Source organism: Scatophagus argus, chromosome 18 (assembly GCF_020382885.2).
Source record: "Scatophagus argus isolate fScaArg1 chromosome 18, fScaArg1.pri, whole genome shotgun sequence".
NCBI lineage: Eukaryota > Metazoa > Chordata > Actinopteri > Scatophagidae > Scatophagus > Scatophagus argus.
In genome coordinates, this window is record NC_058510.1 from 1,379,462 (window position 1) to 1,400,295 (window position 20,834).

A 20,834-nucleotide genomic window follows, 5' to 3' on the forward strand; every position below is an offset into this window, starting at 1 on the left:
AGCTGGAGACCTGTTTTAAAAGCTGTTTTAAAATGTGAAAACAGAAGATAAACAGAAAATGGCTTCACTGTGTAGACATTCAATTCTTCAGGTGCACAAGCCTTTGCATCCGAGTGGCTTGGTGAAATTAAGCAGCTTAAAGACATCATTCAGGATTTTAAATAATGTAAGATAAGAGTATGAAGGTGCCCACTGGGATCTAACCCTGCTGTGCTCTGATCTCCAAAGCAGACAAAAGGCTCAAGAGAGCCAGAACACCCCTGCGAGTGGGAGGAGTTTGTTTTGGCTCCTCACTTCCTGCAGGCGGAGACGCAGCGCTCGCAGTCAGAGGAAATCAGTGGCATCTCCCCAAGTATGATTTAGTGCTGATACAGTGGTTGACTCTCACTTTTTACAGGGTGAATTGCTAGTTCCTGCTGTTCGCACCTTTTTGGTCTGTTTTGGTCTCCACCAGCTTCCTGAGGGAAACTTCTGGCGCTTTAGCTGCTAAACGCTCTGCTGCGTTCACGAGATGGTCGCTAGAGCAGCAGCCTACAGCAAGTTTGTCACAGGTGCCATTTTTAATATGTGGCCAGAATTTTAGTTTAAAACATTGAAGAAATGAGCTAACACCATCAGTGAAGGCAAACAGGTGTTTAGATTTGCTGCAGAGGTTTTGCACGATGCAGGGGAGGCTCTGCTCTGAAACAAACCTGTCGCCTCTCCAGCTGCACATCAGAGGTTTTCTCTCCTCGTGTCTCGGCTCTCTGTGGAAGATACAGGCTGCCTTAACAGAGAGTGAATGCTGCCTTCTGTCCTTCTGAAAGAGCATTGATTTTTACTTTGCAGCGCCCAAGGTCAGCCTCAAGAACAAGCCGGGAGGATCTTATCACCTGAGATGTGCAGGCTTTTCTCTCAGTCTATTTACTGAAGGGAAAATAAACATAAATGAGTCCAAAGCTGTCTGACATGTTGTGACCTTGCAACAAATAACTAAATGGTTAAAAACTTTGAGGCGTTTTGAATCGCAAGAAGCTGCACAATGTGCTCTGATGTTCCATGTCTTCGTTTTATGGACTCTGCCGGAAGCTGCGTTTATCTTCTCTTACCCCGTAACCTCAGACGCCCGTTTCCTTGCTTGTTTGCGATGTCACACTTAGGCTACGAGAGACAACGCACACACGCAGTAAACAAGTAATGAGCCTCATCATGGCAGGTGACATCCTCTCCAAATGAATTCCGTCCCAGAGAATGACTTAAACTTGGCCCAAAGTACACGAGCAGAATTAAAGCTGACAGCAGAACACAGGAGCTAACGATGCACACGTTACTCATTACATGACTGTTGCTGTTAATCTGGAGATCCTCCTGACACCCGCAGTCCCACAGTGGAATGAATCACACTTTGAAAACCGCTTGCTTTCATTTATTTATTTTTTTGTGGTAAAATTAGCACATGAACAACATGCTCAGGGTTTCACAAATCACCACAATCCAGCCCTCAGCACACAATGAATCAGTTCATTTGTACTACTAAAAAAAAGGAAATCTAACTCTTAGGAGAGAAACAATAAGTAATACCTCAAACTACTCCTCATCTCGTCCAACTCTCAGCACGAAAGTACATAAGAAAGTTTCCTAAAAATGTTGAACTTTTTCCTCTTTTCCTTCTTCTTCAGCTCGAGAGCAGGACTCTTTCAACTCCTCCTCATGAGAACGTGTGAAAGCTGCAAAAAGCTTTGCGCAAAACGTCATCCTCTTTGGCCAAGCGGAGTGATCCTCTCGTGGCAAACATCAGCATGCATCAGTATGAATCTGACTGAACTATCAACTCTTCTCTTGGCCTTTGGCCTCTGCTGCGTGCCTGCTCGGCTCCACAAGCCAATGACTTGCTTCACATGGAAACAGAATGGAGGCAGAATTGATTTCCTGGTGGTCTGCGGTTGGCGTGATCCATAGTCCTCATCCTGATGTTGCTGTAGAAGTAGAACAAGAGTCAGAGTCTCACGTACAACACAGGAGAATCGTGTAATCCTGTCTTGCACAGAACATAACTTTGTTGCAGAGCACAAACTCCTACACATCCAACTGCTAAGCAGGAAGTACCTCAGCACAGCAGGTTGCGTATACTCAGCTTTACTAATCACAGACTGAATATTCATTCCAGCTGTTTCTCGCTGTTTCCTGTCTTGCGCTAAGCTCGGAACAGACTGACTCCAGCTTCACATTAAACATGAGAGTGGCATCAATCTTGTGCTCCGAGCAGGAAAGCTAATAAATGTCAAACTATTCCCCTAAAGACTTCACGTGTCTTACAGGCCCATTTGTCCTCAATTGATAAATACATTTCATGCAATAATTGCTCATAAAAGAGCTAGTTTTCTGTGTGCAGGATGTTGTAAATCAAGCAGCACATATTTTTATATGTGGAACCCTGATGAGACTATCACAGCATCTCCTCATTTATGTGCTTATCAAATAACCTCCATGAACAAACAGACAATATTTCCATTTCACAAATTGCACTGTGGGTTTGTCATGGAGTCAGTGTACCCCCCCCACATGCAGGTTGTACTTAGTAATTTAATCTAATTGCAGTAACTGATGCTGCGGCATGAGGAGAGTGAGTCTGCAGGGAGAGGGATGTAATTAATGAATTGATCACCGGGGGTTCTGGATTGACAGGCCGAGATCCTGTAAAGTGATTGGCTGGGGCACTGAAAGGAGGCAGGCTTGGGAGCGGTGTGCGTGTGCATGTGTGTATGCGTGTGCGCGTGTGTGTGCGTGTCGTGGACTGTACAAACAAGGGGAATGAAATCTCATGGTGCAGGAAATCTTCGTCGTTGTAACTTCTCCACTGATAAGTAGTGGCACATGACGTGTCCACATAGGGAGGAGATAACACACAGCTGGGGAAAGGCGTCCAGATGGATCCATGCGTGAAACAGTCTTTGGATGAGACGAATTAAGTTTGCTGTAAGAAACGGGTGGAAAAGAGATGGAAAGCGTGTTATGAGCCAGCAGCAGTCGCAGACGTGGGCTCTTTCTCTGGGAGTGAGATATCAAAGCAGCCCGGTATTGATCCCTGGGAGCGATCAATACGGAGCCATTGCACCTTTGTATTTGTTGCTCAGCGGTCTGCCGTCCTCTCAAACAGGTGATCGTGTGTGCGTCCTGAACACCTACACCTTCTGTACAGTACAGTCTGCATGTGCTGCAGGCTGAGGCGCCGTGCACTGGCCTGTGAGTGCTGTTTGTGTGCATGTCTGTGTATGCATGGTTGGCTTATTGTGTGTGTGTGTGTGTGTGTGTGTGTGTTGCAGCAGCTGACAGGTCCACTCGGACTGACAGGATGCAGGCAGCTCCCATGAGGCCGTGCATGCTGACAGCAGCTGGTCATAAAGAAGAGCAGCTGCTGATGGGCTTTGAGTACAAAGAGCCCACACGGCGTTTCTCCTTCATCTCTCTACCCTCCACATTCACTTCATCACTTACTGTTTCTCTGTTTTAGTGCCGATTCAGCCTCCCACTTTGTCTCTCTCTCTCTCTCTCTCTCTTTGTCTTTGCGATATGAAAACATTCTTCTCTCCTTTTAAGACGCACACAACACAAATATGAGCCATGGATTGTAGAGCTCAGCCTCCACCACGCCAGCTTTTGGAGCCTGAGGGACAAGACGGCGAGGGGGGGTGGGGCTGGTGATCTCCACCTGCGTCCTCTTTCTGCACCTTCTCTCCCACCTTCATCATCACATCTGGATTCACAGATGATGTTTCAGACGTACATGCAGTAGGGAATCACGTATGTGCTCAGGCACGCCAGTCAGGCTCGCCCAGTGCACCTCTGACTCTGATATGCAAACAGGAAGCGGCCATGTTTAATTAAAGCGGCTGAGCTGCATATCTGTGCAGGAGGATGTCCTCCGATCTTATGGGCAGTCGGAATGTCATTTCCTCCAGTGAAAAGTAACTTCCTGCCAGCCCCCCTGATGAAATGTTGAAGGGGCTCCACATAGATGTGCTTTCTTGTTTTTGTGTGTCCAGCTTCATAGAGTGAATGACGTGCACATTTGTTTTGGTGTGAGATGCTCCACTGCGACCTCTAGTGGCGGAACGTCTTATATTTGACCTTTAATTACCTCGTTATCGTCACCTTATTCTCATACATGCTAACTCATCGGTCAGCTCCTGCTCGCACTGCAGTGTCTAACTGAGCCGTGTGCTGAACAATAATCCTACCAGGTGGATCCCAGTACTGATGCATGTGCTGACCCAAACCTGGATCACCTGTAGCAGCTGGCGGGATGTGAGGCTTGTCTCTGCATGTTTGCTGACTTTAAGGACAAAGGTAGACCGTGCCAGGCGTCTCGGTGGACGCCGGGTGTTGGCTGTGGCTCCAGACCTGGCAGCGGTTCTACCTGAAGCCTGAGAGGAGGACGACGACGTGGCCAACAGCTGCTCGTCTGTCTGTTCTGTCCACGAGATACAAACCCTCCTGCCAAGCGCGCAGGAACTCTGAATTCCACCGCCTGAATTTCACGCTCCGGTAATCTGTCCTATTGTTTATTCCCATCCCTCCACTCTACTTAATCCAATTTTGCCTTTGACCGGTCGGATGCGGGTGTCCAGCTTTGATATTTGGCTCACTTTGGGATTACACTGCATCTTTAGATAATGTTTGGTGTTACTGTGTTTCTGGTCCAACATATCCAAAAGGGAAAACTAGGAGCTTTGAATATGAATATGAAGTCATTGTTTACTACAAAGGTATGGCTCATTTCCCCTGATGGTTGCTGTTTCTATTACTCAAGCTGAAAACACATCAGTTCATGCAGAATTATTTCCCTGCTTTATTCTCCGTACTGTTTTGAAAAGGCTGAATTATTAAATGCACACATTTTCCCATGAGTGTCAGTGCTTTAAAGGCAGCATCGGGTACAAATTTAGCAGAAGCCTGGAAACACACGCACAAACACCCACCTATCCACCCACACACACACGCACACACACAAATTCCCCAGCAACATTTTCTTTTGAAATACTATTATTTCGCACTCCCTGCATCACACTGTGCCGTCTTCCTGCTTCAAGACGTCATCTTGAAAGCAACATAGCGAGCGTCCTGCTGCATTTCTTGTCTCGGCCTGCTGCTTCTTTCTTTCTCTCTTCGTCTCGGTAAAACGCGGTGCAGCTGTGGCTGGTTTGTCCGGCTTGTTTCGCCAAAGATCTCTGAAACGGAGCGGAGGAGGTCCCACAGGCCTCAGCACTGGTCATGACCCTGCTGTGCTTCTTATGGGATACAGTCGTGGTACAATATGCACTGCAGCTGACTGGACTGGACATTGAGTGTTAGACAACCTGATGAAGCACCTCCACCTCACACATGACAGTTGGCCGGCGGGTTCAACTGACCACCAGACGCAAAGCAGCCGGTGCAGGACCATTTAGCGCACCCTCGGGTTGTCTGTTGGCAGGAGTTTTGTCGAAGTTTTGATGTCTGACTCTGTGGTTCCTGTGGCAGAGGAGGACTCAAACAGAAGGTCCCCCCAGGGACAGGAAGCACCACTTCCACACGCTCATCCGCCAAAAGCTGCAGGTGCTTTAGCTGGAACAGGACCAAACAAGTAGTGAAATAATCATCTCAGGGCAAAGTTCAAAAGTATTTAAAACCTAAATCCCTTAAACACCGTTGCAGTCTATAATATAATCATATCAGATGAAGACCTTCATCCTAACATCAGAAGAACCTCACTGAAATCATTATTAAACAATAAATGTAATAAAAGTGATAAAGTAATGAATGATAGTAATTGTGATAAGTGAATAAAAACGAGTCAATCTAACAGTGTTAACACGTGTTGGCACACACTTGTGGAGGGCTCCTCAGGTTTCCCCTCAGGAATCAAAAATCTGATGAGCAGCATCGAAACCTAAATCCCTTAAACACCGTTGCACTACCCTGTCAGCCATTTGCACTTCTGTTTATACAGTTTACACTGTTGTTTATATCATCTACTGTTTTCACTTATATTCCACTGTTTTTATATTATATAGCATTGTTTATATTTACATTTATTTTGTTTAGGAAACTGGGCTTATACTGGGACCGGGGAAACTAATTTCGTTCCACTCATGTTTTACGTGTGTGAAATGACAATAAAGCTCCTTGAATCCTTGAATCCTTGAAATGCAAATTTCTTTTGGATTTATGCATCGATGTCTCATCGATGTCTGCCATGTCTCAAATCTGAAAGAGTTTTCTGCACTTTCAAGTTTGTTTGTAGTCCTTTCACACTTTGAACGCTTCTAACAGCAGTGGATCCTTATCAGAAGCAATTTCATTACAGACCTTTGCAAAAGAAACAAACAGGCCCATATGTCCCACGTTCTGCCTGATCATGAACGCGTCACGAGCCGTGTGGTTGTGGGAGTTGTAGTCTACGCAAACGTCCGTCTTTCGCTCTGTGAGCGGCGGGAAACTACAAGTCCCACACGTCGCAATGCGGAAGTAACTCAACGAAAACACGGCGAGGCAGCGGGGTCACCGCCGAGAAGATGTCTCATGTCGGGAAGAAGAGAAAACTGGACAAAAGCCGGCAGGACAGGCTGTACTTTGACAGCTACTCCGATGTGACCATCCACGAGGAGATGATAGCGGACCACGTCCGAACCAACGCGTACCGGATGGCGATACTGAGGAACAGCGAGTCCATACGGGGGAAGGTTGTTCTGGACGTCGGGGCAGGAACCGGCGTTTTGAGCATTTTCTGTGCCCAGGCCGGCGCGGAGAAAGTCTACGCCGTCGAGGCCTGCTCGATCGCCGAGCAGGCTGTGAAGATCGTGAAACAGAACAATATGGAGGACCGAGTTGAAGTCATCCGGGGCACAGTGGAGACGGTGGACCTCCCGGAGAAGGTGGAGGTGATCGTGAGCGAGTGGATGGGTTATGCCCTCCTGCACGAGTCCATGCTCAACTCGGTCCTGTACGCCCGGGACAAGTGGCTGAAACCGGGCGGCGTCATCCTCCCGGGCAAAGCCGAGCTGTACATCGCGCCCATCAGCGACCCGGTGGTGGAGGACCGCCTACACTTCTGGCACAGCGTCAAAGACCAGTACGGCGTGGACATGTCCTGCATGGCCGACTTCGCCACGAGGTGCATCATGAACTCCGACATCACCGTGAACTCTGTGACCGTGGAGGACGTGCTGTCCCACCCGGCCCGCTTCGCCGAGCTCGACCTGCACTCCGTCACCGTGGAGGAGCTGCGCTCGGTGAAGGGCGAGTTCCGGTGCGAGTCGTTCGGCTCGGCGGCAATGAACGCTTTCTGTGTTTACTTCACGGTGACTTTCCCGTGCCCGGACAAACCGCTGGTGCTCTCCACGTCCCCGTTCATGCCGGAGACGCACTGGAAGCAGGCGGTGCTGTACCTGGACTCTCCGGTGGACGTGGTCCAAGACACGGCGGTGACCGGAGAGGTCAGCATGTACCCCTCGGAGGACAGCGCCAGACACATCTGTATCCACGTGGACTACACCATAGGAGAGCAGAAAAGACAGTCCAAGACCTTTTCCATCCCTGACTGGAGCAGTGAAGCTCAGCCGTAGTGTTTCTGGTCCAGCAGCCAGACCTGCAGCCAGAACCGCAGCCTGTTGTGTCTGTAGTGTCTGTTGTCTTCATGTCGTTTGACACCCTGTAAATGCTGGCACACTCAGACAGGAGAAGGAAGCACGCATGTCCCGAACGCCTTTTTGATGTGTGTGTGTGTGTGTGTGTGTGTGTGTGTGTCTGCAAGCCTGTGCTGACAGCTCGTTTTATACCACATCACTGCAGTGAATTAAACTCTTCATTCATAATATGATCAGTCATCTGTCACAAAATGAACCCACAGGTTCACGCTGAAACAGTGAAAGCACCACAGTTTTCTCTTTGCTGTGCTGCTGTGTAGACGTCCAGTTTTGGAGACATGAAGCTGGCAGTGAGGAACCTTTGACAGGTCAAAACACTGCAGCTGCTGTTGAAGGCATGCAGAGCTGCAGACATCACATATCAGAACTCGTTTAATCGTGTGTGTGTTGTGTGGAATCTGAAGCTGCTGCGTTCAAATGAGGACTGGACAAATTTATCTGGACACGAGCTGGTTTACCTTGGCTGCATTTCAGTTCTCAGTGAACTTAAGTTCATCTGTTTTTCGGTTCAGACAGACAGACCGTCTGTTGGCAGAGACCACTGACTTCATCCAAAGTTGTAATTACTGCAGCAAATATTTGTACAACAAAGTATTTCCTTTGTGAATATGAAGGACTTTTCTGAAGTCATCAGCGGCAGTAAAAACTGAACTGTTTTTCTAAAAGCTTCTGTTTGATGGTCACGTTTTCTAATTAAAATGAGTTCCGAGTCTGATTAGAGTTTTGTAAGATGACAGCTGGAGCTGCAGCGATTAGTTGATCAATCGATCAGCCGATCAGAAGAAAATGATCAACAATCCCATACATACGTGACGCAGCTAAACTGTTTGGTTTTCCTTCTGTAATAAAACGTGTTACAGCTGAACTCTTACCAGATGGGGTCTGGGCTTTTATTTGTGCACACTGTAGTTGGTTTGTGTTGAGGAGTGTGATAAGAATGTGTTGATTGAACCTTTCTGAGAGGAGCAGACGCTGCAGAGCCCAGACGGCGTGCTGCGAAGTCGTCCGGCTGCAGTCTGATCGCACAGCACAAGGACGAACACGCCCATCCCAGGAAACGTTCGTCTGAAACGCAGCCTTCATTTGTCTCAGTGCAAACCACGAGCCACGAAGTCCTCAAGTCCACCGTCAGTGTGAGAGTGACGGCCGGATCACGTGCCTGGAGCCTTCAGAGGCCCTGAACAGTGAGCACGCACACACACGTGCACGCACGCACACACGCACACACACACACACGCTGCCTGCCACACAAAGTTAATCAAACCTGAAATCAAAGCCTCTTGAAACAGCAAACATAAATCTGGATTTAAACTGTCAGTTTTTCCTAATCCCACATCTGAGCTCCGTGATGAGGTTTGTGTGTTGAAACCAAGTGAAGACTTGAAACTGAACCTGCTTGGAAAAGTTGGTTTGAACTCGGACCAGAAACCTTTAGGAACTCTGATGTGTCGTGTACTTTGAGACTTGATGACAGTAAAACTTCTGCTCAGACTTTGAGTATTTTGTTGTTGTGGTATCCGGAGCTTCACGGCTAAAACATGTCGTCCACAGTGAAGTAAACCAGTCCCACACCTGCCAGACCACATCTGAGCAGGTCCTCGTTTCCTCTCCTGTCGGTCCTCTGCTGTTCAGGAGGGGGCACCAACCACGTCTGTGTCTCAGTCCGTCCTCGGCCTCTGCAGGTCCCCCCGCAGACAGAACGAGGGGAAGGCGTCCAGAGGGAGGAAGTGTGGAACGCGGCGCCCGAATCGGCCCACAATCAGCCTGGTGTATGCACGGCCACTCGCGGCTGCTAAATGCTAAACTAATTGTGATCCGTTCCTGCCTGAAATGATTTGGAAGCCATTAGAAACAAGTGTGGAAACTTGAAATGGGATTATTTGTCTTGTATCGCACAGCAATTTAGGAGCCAATCAATAGACAATGTGCTTAATCAAACCAATTTCAAGACTCATTGTTCAGTGCAGGACCGGTGCGCCGTCTGGGGCGGCGACATGCACAGACGTCTTCAGAGGCTGCGTCTCGCGTTTTTCACAGTGAGAGTGAGGACCGGCGGGCAGGACGAACGCGAAGACGTCAGCGTCCTGGCAGGCCGGACGGTCGGGTTTCTGCCACCGTTTTATCAGAAGACACTGAGGCAGTGACCAATGAGTGGCTCAAAGCAGACAAAGGAAGCACACTTCAAACTGTCAGCGTTTTCCTGAGTCAAAGTCAGGCCTGTGATTCCAGCGTTTACTGGAGGAGACGTCGATCCGTATTGATTTAAAGGTTTTAACTAAACCGCCATTCTGCATCGAGCGACGTGCTGCTGTCTCAAAACATAAGCACAATCACAGGTTAACTTAACAAACTGCCAGTGAGGTTTGTCCACATGGTGTTGCTGTACTCAGCTGTCCAAGATGGCGGGTCGGGTCAGGCTATGACCTCAGCCCCTGAAATGACCCTGCAGGTGACCTCTGACTCTTTCAGCGCCAACATTTCCCACAGCAGGCTGGACTCCCATCAGGGCAGAGCAGCAGGGAGGAGGAGAGGTGCTCTTCTTCTTCTTCTTCTTGGTTTCCACGGCAGTGAAGAAGACACGAGCGACGGCGTGAACCTGGAGATGAAGGTCAGAGGCACGAGGTGAAGTTATGTGGCGGCACACATCAGCTGTCTGTGCAGAACTGCTCCTGTCCGACGTCCGTCTTCACAGCACCGGAGTCGCACGCAGACGGGAATGGAAACCAGTCCACACGGTCAACGGGCCCTCTGTGACAGAATGATGAGTCATGAATTATAAAACCAAAAGAGGGAAAATCCAAATCTCCGTAATGAGGTTTGGTTTGAGTTGAGCCAGTCGCGTCTGAGGCCTGTTGAGACTCCTGCAGTAGTTTGTTCTGAGGCCAGATTATCGTCCACATCCGAACCGTCTGAGGGTCCCGCAGGGTGAATCCTGAACTTCACTCACCGCGTAAAGACGTGTTTCTTCGATCCCTGACCGGACTCCGCTGGCACACGGCGTCTAATCATGGCTGCTCATTCATCCTGATATGCTAATGACACCACAAATGAGCCAGTAGGATTCAGTTCCCGCAGTCGGTTACAGTAAGCAATATTTCTGTCAGCACATCCTGTGAGGACAGTTCGGGAGCTCGGTATTGACTAAAGCTAATTTGGTGGGCCAACCCCCCAGAGAAGTGGGCTTCATTTCTCTGGGACCGTTTGTCATCTTCATCATCATTAGCAGCAGGAAGTGACCCACGTGTCCACTGCTCAAGCCCAAAATAACCAAGAAAAGAAGAAACAGAACACGTATTTAAAGGAGAAAATTTATTCTTGGCCTGAGCCGTGAATCCACAGGAAGTCGCTGCCTGTCAGACGCGTCCAGCTGAAGGCAGCGAGGCGTGACTTCATGGACGGACACACACCATACGACACAGACGGATCTGGACCGCGCCTGTTAAGAAGGAAAATCCCAAATCAGTCGCAGGGGCACGTAAATCTGAACGGGAAGGCCCGATTGGCAACCCGCCCGAGGCAGCCGCCTCTCAGCCTGTGAGCAAAGCAATAATCCACCCAACTGTGTGGCCACGTCCTCCCCTCTAATCCTTTTTCAATCATGCACTTTTTGGATTATGCCTCCATGTAACTCTTCTCAGGTATTGTTTTATAACTTAATGTGATATTTCAGTGTGGGCGGGGCGGGTTATGGGTTTAGGACAGGCAGCAGATCGGAGCTGAAAGACGCCTGATAAACCGGTGACACAAAGTCCACATGGAGCAGGTGCATGAAGGCGCCCAGACTGACCCGATTCAGTCCCGTGAAGGCGACTCCTCCTCGGCGTATGAGCAGAGTAAAGACGGCGGCTCAGGAGCCGACATCTCGATTCAATTCGTCATCACAAAGTCAGAGATGTTAACGACGGTCTGACATTAAACCGGCATCCTAAACCGAGACCAGGACCAGAGTGAGACCAAGTCAAGGCCACAGCGGTGGACTCTGGTGGTCTGAGCCCCCAGTGGGGTGGGGAGGGCAGCCACACAGACAGGAAGTTATGATGCATTCATGGTGAAACAGTCGCTTTGTAAAATGTGGTGCAGTTTTGTAGATTAAACTTCACAAGCCCCCAAACGTGACACGAGGTGGACCACAGAGCCCGTCTGACGAGGTTTCAGTCACACCCCTTTTTCACTGGGGCCCCTTCAAGGACCCCCGAGAGTGAAAACCTTTCGACAATTCGACAATTTATAATAAAGCTTTTAAAATGAGCTTTTATTTGACCAAGCAGAGCGTTAAGCTGCTTCTCACACGTCTGCAGTAGAAGGTAAGCACCATGTGGATTAAATGTGGTACTAATACACATCATTAGGCAGTGAATATTTGAGAGTACACTCAGAAACTCCTCGTGGATACGACAGCTGGATCAGAGTGTTGGGTTCACTGGCTGACCTGAAATACACCAACGATCATCACCAGAAGCACATCTACTCCCTGCAGTAAATACTGTCACAATACTACCCGCACACATACACCAGTAATATTACTCCGTGGTACTTTGAGTACATGATCCTGTTTTGTACTTGAGGTAAGTTCTGCCGCTCCACCCCCCCCCCCCCCCACACCCCGTGAAGGCAGCATCACCCTCCACTGAGCAGCCTGGCGTCAGCCTGACAGGGACGTGCAAAAACAGCCTCAGCCGTCAATTTTCTAATAACCATCACGCGATTCGACAGGAATGAAAACCCGACGACACGCAGGGGCGGAGGTGGCAGGAGGTCACGTGATTATTGACCTCTCAAGTAAAGAGGAACCTATTGAACCCCCTGATGGATTTGAAGACGCGCGCGCGTGTGTGTGTGTGTGTGCATGTGTGCGCGCGCAGGCCTTGAAGGAAAACGCAGAACACATTGTGGTTTCTGCACCGGAGTCAGTAAGTGGGAATGAAATGTGCTGCGCGCCACAGCTTCCCGTCGGCCATGTTGGCCGTGGGCTCACAGAGGAGAGCTGCGCGCGTGCTGAAGCTTTCACCGAGTCACATGTCAAGTTAGACACGAGTTAAGGAAGATCAGAAGATTCCCCGCCCGGGCTGCAGGTTTGGAACGTTTTTCCAAACATGACAAGTTTTTCTATTTTAAAACATCAAAGTGCAGACGGAGCTGTGCGGCCTCCGCGCTGCTCGTTTCTGTTGCTGACTTTCTGGCTTTAAACCTGCAGCGTGGAAACGTTCCGATCCGTTCCAGGCTTCAGCACACCGAGCCAGAGAGGCCTCGCGTCAGTAAAAGCTACACATTTCTTCACGTCGGTCAGAAAAGCCACGTGACCCTGAGGGACTCGGACCCTCTGCTGGCTTTGGAGCTCTTAGAAACGCTGTGGTGAGTTTTCTGTTTAATGTGCTGTTTGTTGTTGTGTTGCCTCTCTCAACTTTTCTGATGCTGCCTTCTTGGCCAAGTCCCTTTAGAAAAGGAGACTCAGTGGGTCTGAAACGCCTCAAAATGGCTTCAGTGGATGAATGAAACGCGCAACCGGACTGTGATGGAGGTGAAGCTGCAGCTTCTACCTGCTGCTCTTCACATCATCAGGCAGTCATTTTACCGCCAGCTCCCGCCGGTTTCACCATCAGGTTTGTCTGTGGCCTCTCACAGAGAATCTGTGTGTCAGATAATACAAATCAAACCTACAAATCTCCCCGAAAATAACTCGGCCAAGTGCTGCAGTTGAAGGTGTTTGTGTTCACGGTTGCCCTGAGCTGCGGCTCGCAGGCTCCAGCACAGAAATAAACTTGAGGTGAAAGTCAGTTGTGGAAGGCGCAGCGCCTCATTGTGTCTGAGAGCAGCGGCTGTGCGCACTCTCCGCGCTCTCTCCGGCGCGTCCTCAGGAGCCGCTTGGAATCTTATTTTCCTTCCTGTGAATCCTTACATTTGGCTGTGGGGGATTTTGTGCAGCCGTGTGTCGGGCTCTGACACTGTTCTGCCGTGCTGCTGCCCGGAGCGGCGGAGACGAGCTGCCCGCCTCTGGACGGCCAAGCCTCCCGTTCCTGCGCCGTGCTAACATGTCCCGTTTCAAAGCGGATTTATTTGGCTGTAACGAGCTACACGACCGGCTGTCCTCGACGGCATGAAGCTCTGAAGACGAAGGTGAGAAGCTCGAGCTGCTCATTTCTGTAAATGTTTTAATCTCCAACCGACCGCCGGCACGCGTAAACTTTTGAAGCTTCGCCGCGACGCGCGCCGAGTGGGTGGCCAAAATGTGCGTCGTGATTAGAGAATATAAGCCGACTATTTTGAGGACAGGTGCTAATTCAGCTGATTTTTGTCTGCTTTCACTCCAATGTCCTGCGCATTTCCTGTGTGGAAACGTACCGAGCGTTTGGTGCGGAAAGCAGAGAGAAAGCAGGTGTGAGCAGCACTTTGGGTTATTGGAGTGCAGCGCTTCTCTTCTCTTCTCTTCTTCTCTTCTCTTCTCTTCTCTTCTCTTCTTCTTCTTTTCTCTTCTTCTCTTCTTGCATTTTTGTGCACAACTCACCTGTTTGTATGGGAGCCTGTAAATGACACATGGACGCGCACTGAACCAAAGAGGTTTGGGCTGCTGAAATCAGTCAGTGTCGCTCAGTGCGGATAAAAACACGCGTGATTCCTTCTCATCCACCTCATATTTTCTGTCACGCTGGATAACAATTCATTTTTTGGTCTTGAACTCATCTTTTAAGTCATCTTAAGTGAAACATGAGGCCGTGACGCACGGAGTCTGTGAGGTCCGGCTTTCTTACTTTCTGATCAAACATTGAATGTCAGGAACACCAGCTCAGGTAGCTCAGTTATGGAGTGTGGGGGGTTCGTTCAGGTCTGTCCGGGCCTCTGAAGGCTGCGCGCGTGCACACACACACACACACACACAGTCAGCATCGACACATCCAGCTGTGGGCTAAAGGCTTGTCAGGGCTCACTGCCAGGTTAACCTGCGCGCCAGGTGTCACGACCTGACCCCCCCTGACAGCCTCTCTGCGTCTCGGGAGGTCTGACAGGACGCTGCGGCTGCTGTCCTCACGCAGAGCCGATCAGCCGAAGCAGAAGTGATTCTGCTGACTGTCGCCTCCTGTCAGTCACCCACCTCGTCCTGACAAAACACACAGCTTTCGTGTGAAATTAAATTCAGTTGAATTACTTTCTGTTTATTTCTTAGAGTTTCACGTGGCGCCTTCTTCCTATTGAAAGTATTTTCTTATTTTATGGATTTGTCGGGGTTACATCTCGTGTTGGAACAAGTGCGCACCAGTCTGAAACGTAAGAAACAATTCCAACATGATATTCACTTGATGATGAGACCTAAACAGAATGTGAGGACACCTGAGGACACACACACACACACACACACACACACTCCTGCACAGCCCGGTAATAAAGAGAGACTCAGAGATTTTCCTCCTTCTGTTTTTCCCGGATGCAGTCTTTCCTCTGAGACTCTGGCCGCCCGCGTTTGTTGGATAATTTAACGCGATGAGGCTGAACTCCAGCACAGGAGCTTCAGCCTCACGCCAGCCTCCTCCCTCCTGAGTTCCTAACGCGTCCCGACAGAGGATGGTGTGCGTGTGAGGGGGCGGGTGGGGGGTAGGCGAGGCAGGCTGGAACCATAGGTGTGCGTGGGGGGAGGGGGGTGAGTGTGCGTCTCATCTCCCAGCGCCTCGCAGCGCGTTATCTACCCCGTCATCTCCGTCTGGGCGGTCGGTGCTGCGCCCAGCCGCTGGAGACGTCCGGGAGGAGATTCGTGGATGCGGGCGGATATTCTCAGCCGAAGAGCCTAACTGGTGTGATTCACGTCGCCGCTGAGTGGCTGAAATTCAGAGTCAGGCAGGTGGAGAGAGAGGAGAGAGTGGAGAGAGTGGAGAGAGTGGGGACGGGCACAGATCCGTCTTTGGAGACGAAGGAATTATTGTAAACTGGGCAGAGGAGCAGGAGGGACGCGCGGCGGCTCAAAGTTTCTTTTGCAGCGCTGGTTTTTCTTTTCTCTGAGCCTCAGTGTGACGCCCTGATGGAATGACACTTGGAGAGAGGATGATGGACAGTTTGGCACCGGAGCTCCTGCTCAGAAAGCCTCCCGTTGACGCCAGGCGCGGTGCTGACCGAGCCCTCAGGACGGCGATCAGTCATTTGTTTTGAAGTGGCAGGAAAATCCTCCTCTTGATCGTTTTCTCCCCCCTCGGAGGCCGGAAGAGTGAGAGATGGTGCGCACAGCGATTCCTCAGAGGCTGACGTGCGTACTCATCACATTCCTGTTGAGGAGCGCATCTTAAAGGGCTTCATTTCTTCATTCATGTTCATTCGGCTGCTCTGAACTTGTTGAGCGGCGTTGAGGGGCCCTGGGAGTAGGCTGCTCCGCTCCACGAACGTAAGTTTTTCCTTCGGCTTGTGAAGTTGACATTTGTGTGTGTGTTGAAGGTGCTCTCGGCTGCTTGTGAGAAGTTACTCGGCTTCATTTATGTCCTGTAATGGACAGATCAGGCGGGGACAGGGGAGCTCTCCTCCTTCTCAACTGCAGAAACAACTTTGAAGACTCTCCCTGCTCAGAAGAAGACGTTTACAAACGAGGCGACCTTGAACGCAGCCCAAACTTAGCACCAGTCCTTCAGGTGATTTTCAGAGGCGCCCCCTTGCGGGACTTGTTCACTTGGGCCTGTCACGCATAATGACATTAGCGTGGTGCTGCAGCCGGTTGGCCTCCCTTTGCAGCCCTGCAGCCACACGAGTCCACCCTGACCTGGACTGGCTGGTGCAGTTAGCTGACTGTCCGAGGGACTGCACAGCCTGCAGTGCAGTTTTCATATCAGAGCTCAACTTGCATCTCTGAGTCATTTTGATGGGCTCAGGGAGTGTGATTGCAGTGTGCTTGATGCTAATGGCAGGTGATGAGAAGTGGTCGTATTTTGTGTGGCTGTTAGCAGCTGTGGCTTCACACCGTGTGGCTGCTCCTGCTTGTGTTTCCTGCATGAGAGAGCTACCTGGGTGAGCACATTCTTCAGAGCTTAAGTGGACATTCTGAGTATCCAGACATGTCACTGTGGTTGCAGAATAATGTGCCAGCAGCCTTTTAGGAAAAGTGTCTTTAATAATGCATAAGGTGTTCCTGTGTCGCAAAGAGAGGCAGCGAGGGAGGCGGGTGGTGTGGAGGGTGGGGGATCTCATCTCACTGTCTCTCCGGGTGCCCCGTGCCCTGCTGTGGAGGCTGTGTGGAGTAGCTGACGCCCGAGGGTGTTCAGCTCGAGTCGGGGCAGCGTCGCCACAGTCACCCTGTCAAAAGTGCTGCTCTCTGGCACACAGAGTGCATGTGGCAGCTTCAGCAGCTCAGGGGCAGAGGGTGGAGGGAGTGACGGAGAGCTGGTGGAGGAGAGGCAAGTGAAGCACGTTTTCGACGGTCGGGGAGGCGCCTGCCTTCAGAGGCCTGACCTGTCGGGCTCCAGGAGAGGCTGCAGCTGCTGGACGATAAGCTCGGGCTCCAAACGTGGCTTTTTCATAGCAACACCCTCATGGAAATGTCACATGTGAAATTTGTCTTCTCACATCACCATGTCGCATGTAGACTGAATGTTTTACATGTGAACAAAAGACAAAATCACAGTCACAGGTGAACGGGACATTTTCACACGTCAAATTGTTGTTGTCACCTTAAATATGCTTGCGTGGGATTGGTTTGCTTTGGAATTAAATGTGGCTTACAGCCTTGTCAGGGATCCTCCTCGGCTTTTGTTTTGCAGTTTTTGGTTTCTTGTGAGGTTGGGAAAAAAGCCTCTTGAACATGAAAAACTAACAGGCTAATGAAATTCCTTCAGGCTAAGACGCTGGTATTGCGTGCAGCTTTCACAGACAGCCGGTAATTTTTCCTATCAGAGGTGGACAGCGAGCCTCAGGTTTGACAGCACACACTCAGGCTGTTTTTCTAATCCTGGAGCTGCTGCTTTGATTCCTTCTGAGGCCGCCCATCCCTGACTCAGAGTCACTTAACCAGCTGTCAGCCCTCCACCCGTTCGCTACCTTTCGTCATTATTAAAAGATCATAAGCCTGTCGATTGAAGGCGGCGACATTTTAAGAAGTGAAAAGGAGTGCTAAGTGATGGGCCGACTCGGAGCCCCCGGGACGCGGTGCAGGCGTGCTGGCTGCTCCGCCGTGACGCTGGCTGTCGTGTTTGCGGGGCCACGCTCTGCTCTGTGGATGTTTATTCATGAGGACAGAGGCCCTATTGGCAGGTTGTTAACAGGAAAGATTAGGGATTCTGGAAAGGCGGGCAGAGAAATCTGGTGAGCAGGCAGGAGCCAGCTTCTATCTTTATCCATCTTTCATCTGCTTCTGACTGTCTGCCCTCCTGTCTCGCTGCCCTTCTCCCTCCGCCGCTCTTGTTTCTCTTACAGTGCGGCGCTGGTGGGGAATATGAAACAGGTAGAGTCAGAAAAGATGAAAGTGGGCAGAGACAGGACAGAAGCAGGGGCAGAAATTGCCCTTGAAAGTGCATAAAATGCGTGAAATTAAAAATGAAAGGGAGGGAAATAGCTCGGACATGAGCGGGACCCTCGTAATTATTCCCCCTCGCTCAGGCAGGGCTGAGCACATTTGAGCTTAAGTGGATGTTTTTTTCTTTTCTTTTTATTTTTGGGACAATTTGTCAGTTTGTTAAATAGTCAGACAGGTGCATAAGCACTGCCCCCTGTGGGCCTCCGTAGGAGACTCGCGACCTGCCGATTCTTTCCGGTGTGTCCTGGGTGAGAAAAAGAAACGCGCCTTTTCGATCAAAGAGGGCTGGAAATGCAGTGTGGAGCAGATGAAAACGCTGGCACCACACGGCCAGCAGCAGGAGAAACTGCTGAGCAGCACTGAATCAAATGACCCGAATGGGCAAAACTGGAAGAGTGGAAGGAGGACAGAAAGGCTCGCTTTGCCAGGACGAAATGTGAAAGGAATGTTTTCATGTTTCCGCTGCTCCAAATGTGCTTTGAGTAAGCAGTGAATTACTGACCTGCAGACGTTTACGAGCAGGAGGGCCTGACGCCAGGCTCCTTCTGTCCCTCGTGACGTGGAGACGGACTGGGAACCGTCGGGTGGCCTCGGGGATCAGGTGGAAGCTGACGCCCGGGCGGCCGTTTGGGTGGGTGTGATGTGTGATGTCTCCTGCGTCGGCCGGCGCTCTGAAAGATTCATGTGTTTGAATCTAAGATGGAGCCCGCAGCCCTCTGCACAAACCGCTTGTTTTGCTGGCTGGTTTTAAATTTCCAAGCAGAAAATTGTGCAAATATCCAGCAGCATTTTTTAAACAGATGGGAAAAATATTCAGAAATCCCCAGGATGGTGTACCAATTTTATATCACCATTTATTAAAATATTTTAAACTAATTCTATTTTCATTCATCTTTAGTTTATTGTGAAAACCCTCCTTTTAATTAAGTTTGTTTCCTTCTTTGTTCAACATTAAAATTGCTGCTTTTATTTCCTTTATCAGAGTTTTTTTTTTTTTTTTTTCAAAAAAAGAAACAAATCTTTTCATATTTTTTACTGAAAAATTTTCTTTATTCTGCTTCACTGGGAGGTTTGGCCTTCAGAGTGCAGAATGAGTCTTGAGTTTGAGACTTCAGGGCTGCTTTGGGCACATTCAGGTCCTGAAGGACAGGAGGTTTGTCGAGGCTCAGTTTAACACACGTGTGGTGTGACGGTCTGCTCGCGCTCCAGATCGTGGTCCAGCATGCAGCCTTTGAACTGAGGAAAATATCTGCGTACGCTGCAGAGGTTGAATCGGTTTCAAACAGGTGACCGAGCTGCTTTGGCGCAGGTGATTGTGTAGGGCTGACACATCTGGGGGGTCTTTGAGGTCGCGTTCTGTCTGGTCCTCCATTAAAGTGAACTAAAACCTCCTTTTCTGTTGCACTGTGGAGAATCAGCTTTGGTTTTTTAATACTTTAAATCTCATTAGAAGCATTTTGTTCGCAGTGGTCCAGAGAATTGAACATTTTATTTTGAACAGTCCCCCTCCCTCACACTGACGACCTCCCACCCCTCCTGGTGGCGTCCGTCTCTCCTTCCCCACAGCGTCTTCCTGTACATGGAAGAATTTCAGCCTCCTCTGATGTCCGTGGACGCCGATCGATGGCTGCAGGAAGCCACCCGCCCTAAAATAAACCCTTTTTCCTCTCTTAAAATGGACGTCGGCACTTCTTTCCTATGCTCTCCTTTTCCGTCTCCCTCACCTGGTCTCCACGCGGCGACGGGGGCCTATCAGCAGGGAGTAATGAGAGTGAAGGGCCGCCGTGTCCAGGATGCCGCAGCGATTAGGACCCCGCGTTTGTGATCTCTGCTGCTTGTTATCGAAGCCTGGCCGCCGCTTGTTGTCTCATTACCTTGAAGCTCGTCTTTATCCAGAGGTTGCACGTGAAGCTCGCACACACTTCGACACACACGCGGACATCGAGTCCGTCTCTTTGGTCCTCCTTCACACAGTAACATTATGTCTCTTAATGGGACCTGGGAGCTCGGTGCCAAGAGTTCCTCTGGATAATTGGCTGCTTGCTCACCTGCTGACATGTCCCCCACTGACATTCTTACATTTTACATTTAAGGTGCTTCATTTCTTTGTCCTGTTAACCTCCGTCCGCCGTCCTCTGACTCGCAGTACTTTTGTAGGCTGCTGATTTTACATCATCTCTCTGCTTTAAACCACATGTGGATTATTTCTGTCGCTGTGACTGAGCTTTATTTTTTTTTTTATTTTGCAGACAATCTAAGGACGATTTGCCAGATTTTTTTTCCAGCTTGCCCTGATATGTTCCGTCTGGACATGTGATACTTTTGAATACGTTCTGTGTGGATCTTTTTTCCTTCATGTCTGTGTCCTCTGAGCATCTGTGTCCTCTGAGTGTCTGTCTCTGACCTTGGCTGTTCTTTAAACCGACGGTTTACATGCCATCAGACTGGAATGGCAGACGCAGACGCAGCCCTCGCACTTCCACTCTGTGATACAACACGCCATATTTACATTCTGAAGAGGCAAATAAATTCCTACACACACACACACACACACGCACACACACTCTCTTGTTTTCCAGTATGTTGCCTTCACCTGCACGTCACATCTCCACTGTGTCTCTGGCTGTGAGTCGTCTGGAGGGTTGGTGCTTGTTTTAGCTTCAGGCCCCTTAATGCAGCTCCCATGTTTATTA

The 20,834-nt window shown here is 49.8% G+C and overlaps 2 protein-coding genes across 8 annotated transcripts in view; both read left to right on the top strand.

Annotated features, from left to right (window-relative positions):
* ntng1a (netrin g1a) overlaps nt 1-20,834 on the top strand; it is a 198,755-nt gene that overhangs the window by 99,143 nt on the left and 78,778 nt on the right. Inside the window, exon 1 of one of the 7 annotated variants that reach the window (XM_046371888.1) lies at nt 12,943-13,264. The exons of 4 other annotated variants lie outside the window; for them this stretch is intronic. The gene's annotated coding sequence lies outside the window, so the exon portion shown is untranslated. Of the gene's footprint in view, nt 1-12,942; nt 13,265-13,357; nt 13,779-15,309; nt 16,027-20,834 lie in introns of those variants that run through there. 2 more of the 7 variants (XM_046371887.1, XM_046371889.1) reach the window with 2 other exon arrangements.
* prmt6 (protein arginine methyltransferase 6) lies at nt 6,447-8,535 on the top strand. Its single transcript, XM_046371893.1, has one exon. It carries the CDS (start codon nt 6,534-6,536, stop codon nt 7,581-7,583), a length of 1,050 nt encoding a protein of 349 aa, XP_046227849.1. The 5' UTR covers nt 6,447-6,533; the 3' UTR covers nt 7,584-8,535.

Excerpts from the sequence above, each read along its gene's own strand:
- prmt6 (XM_046371893.1), top strand. The coding sequence starts at position 6,534 with ATGTCTCATGTCGGGAAGAAGAGAAAACTGGACAAAAGCCGGCAGGAC.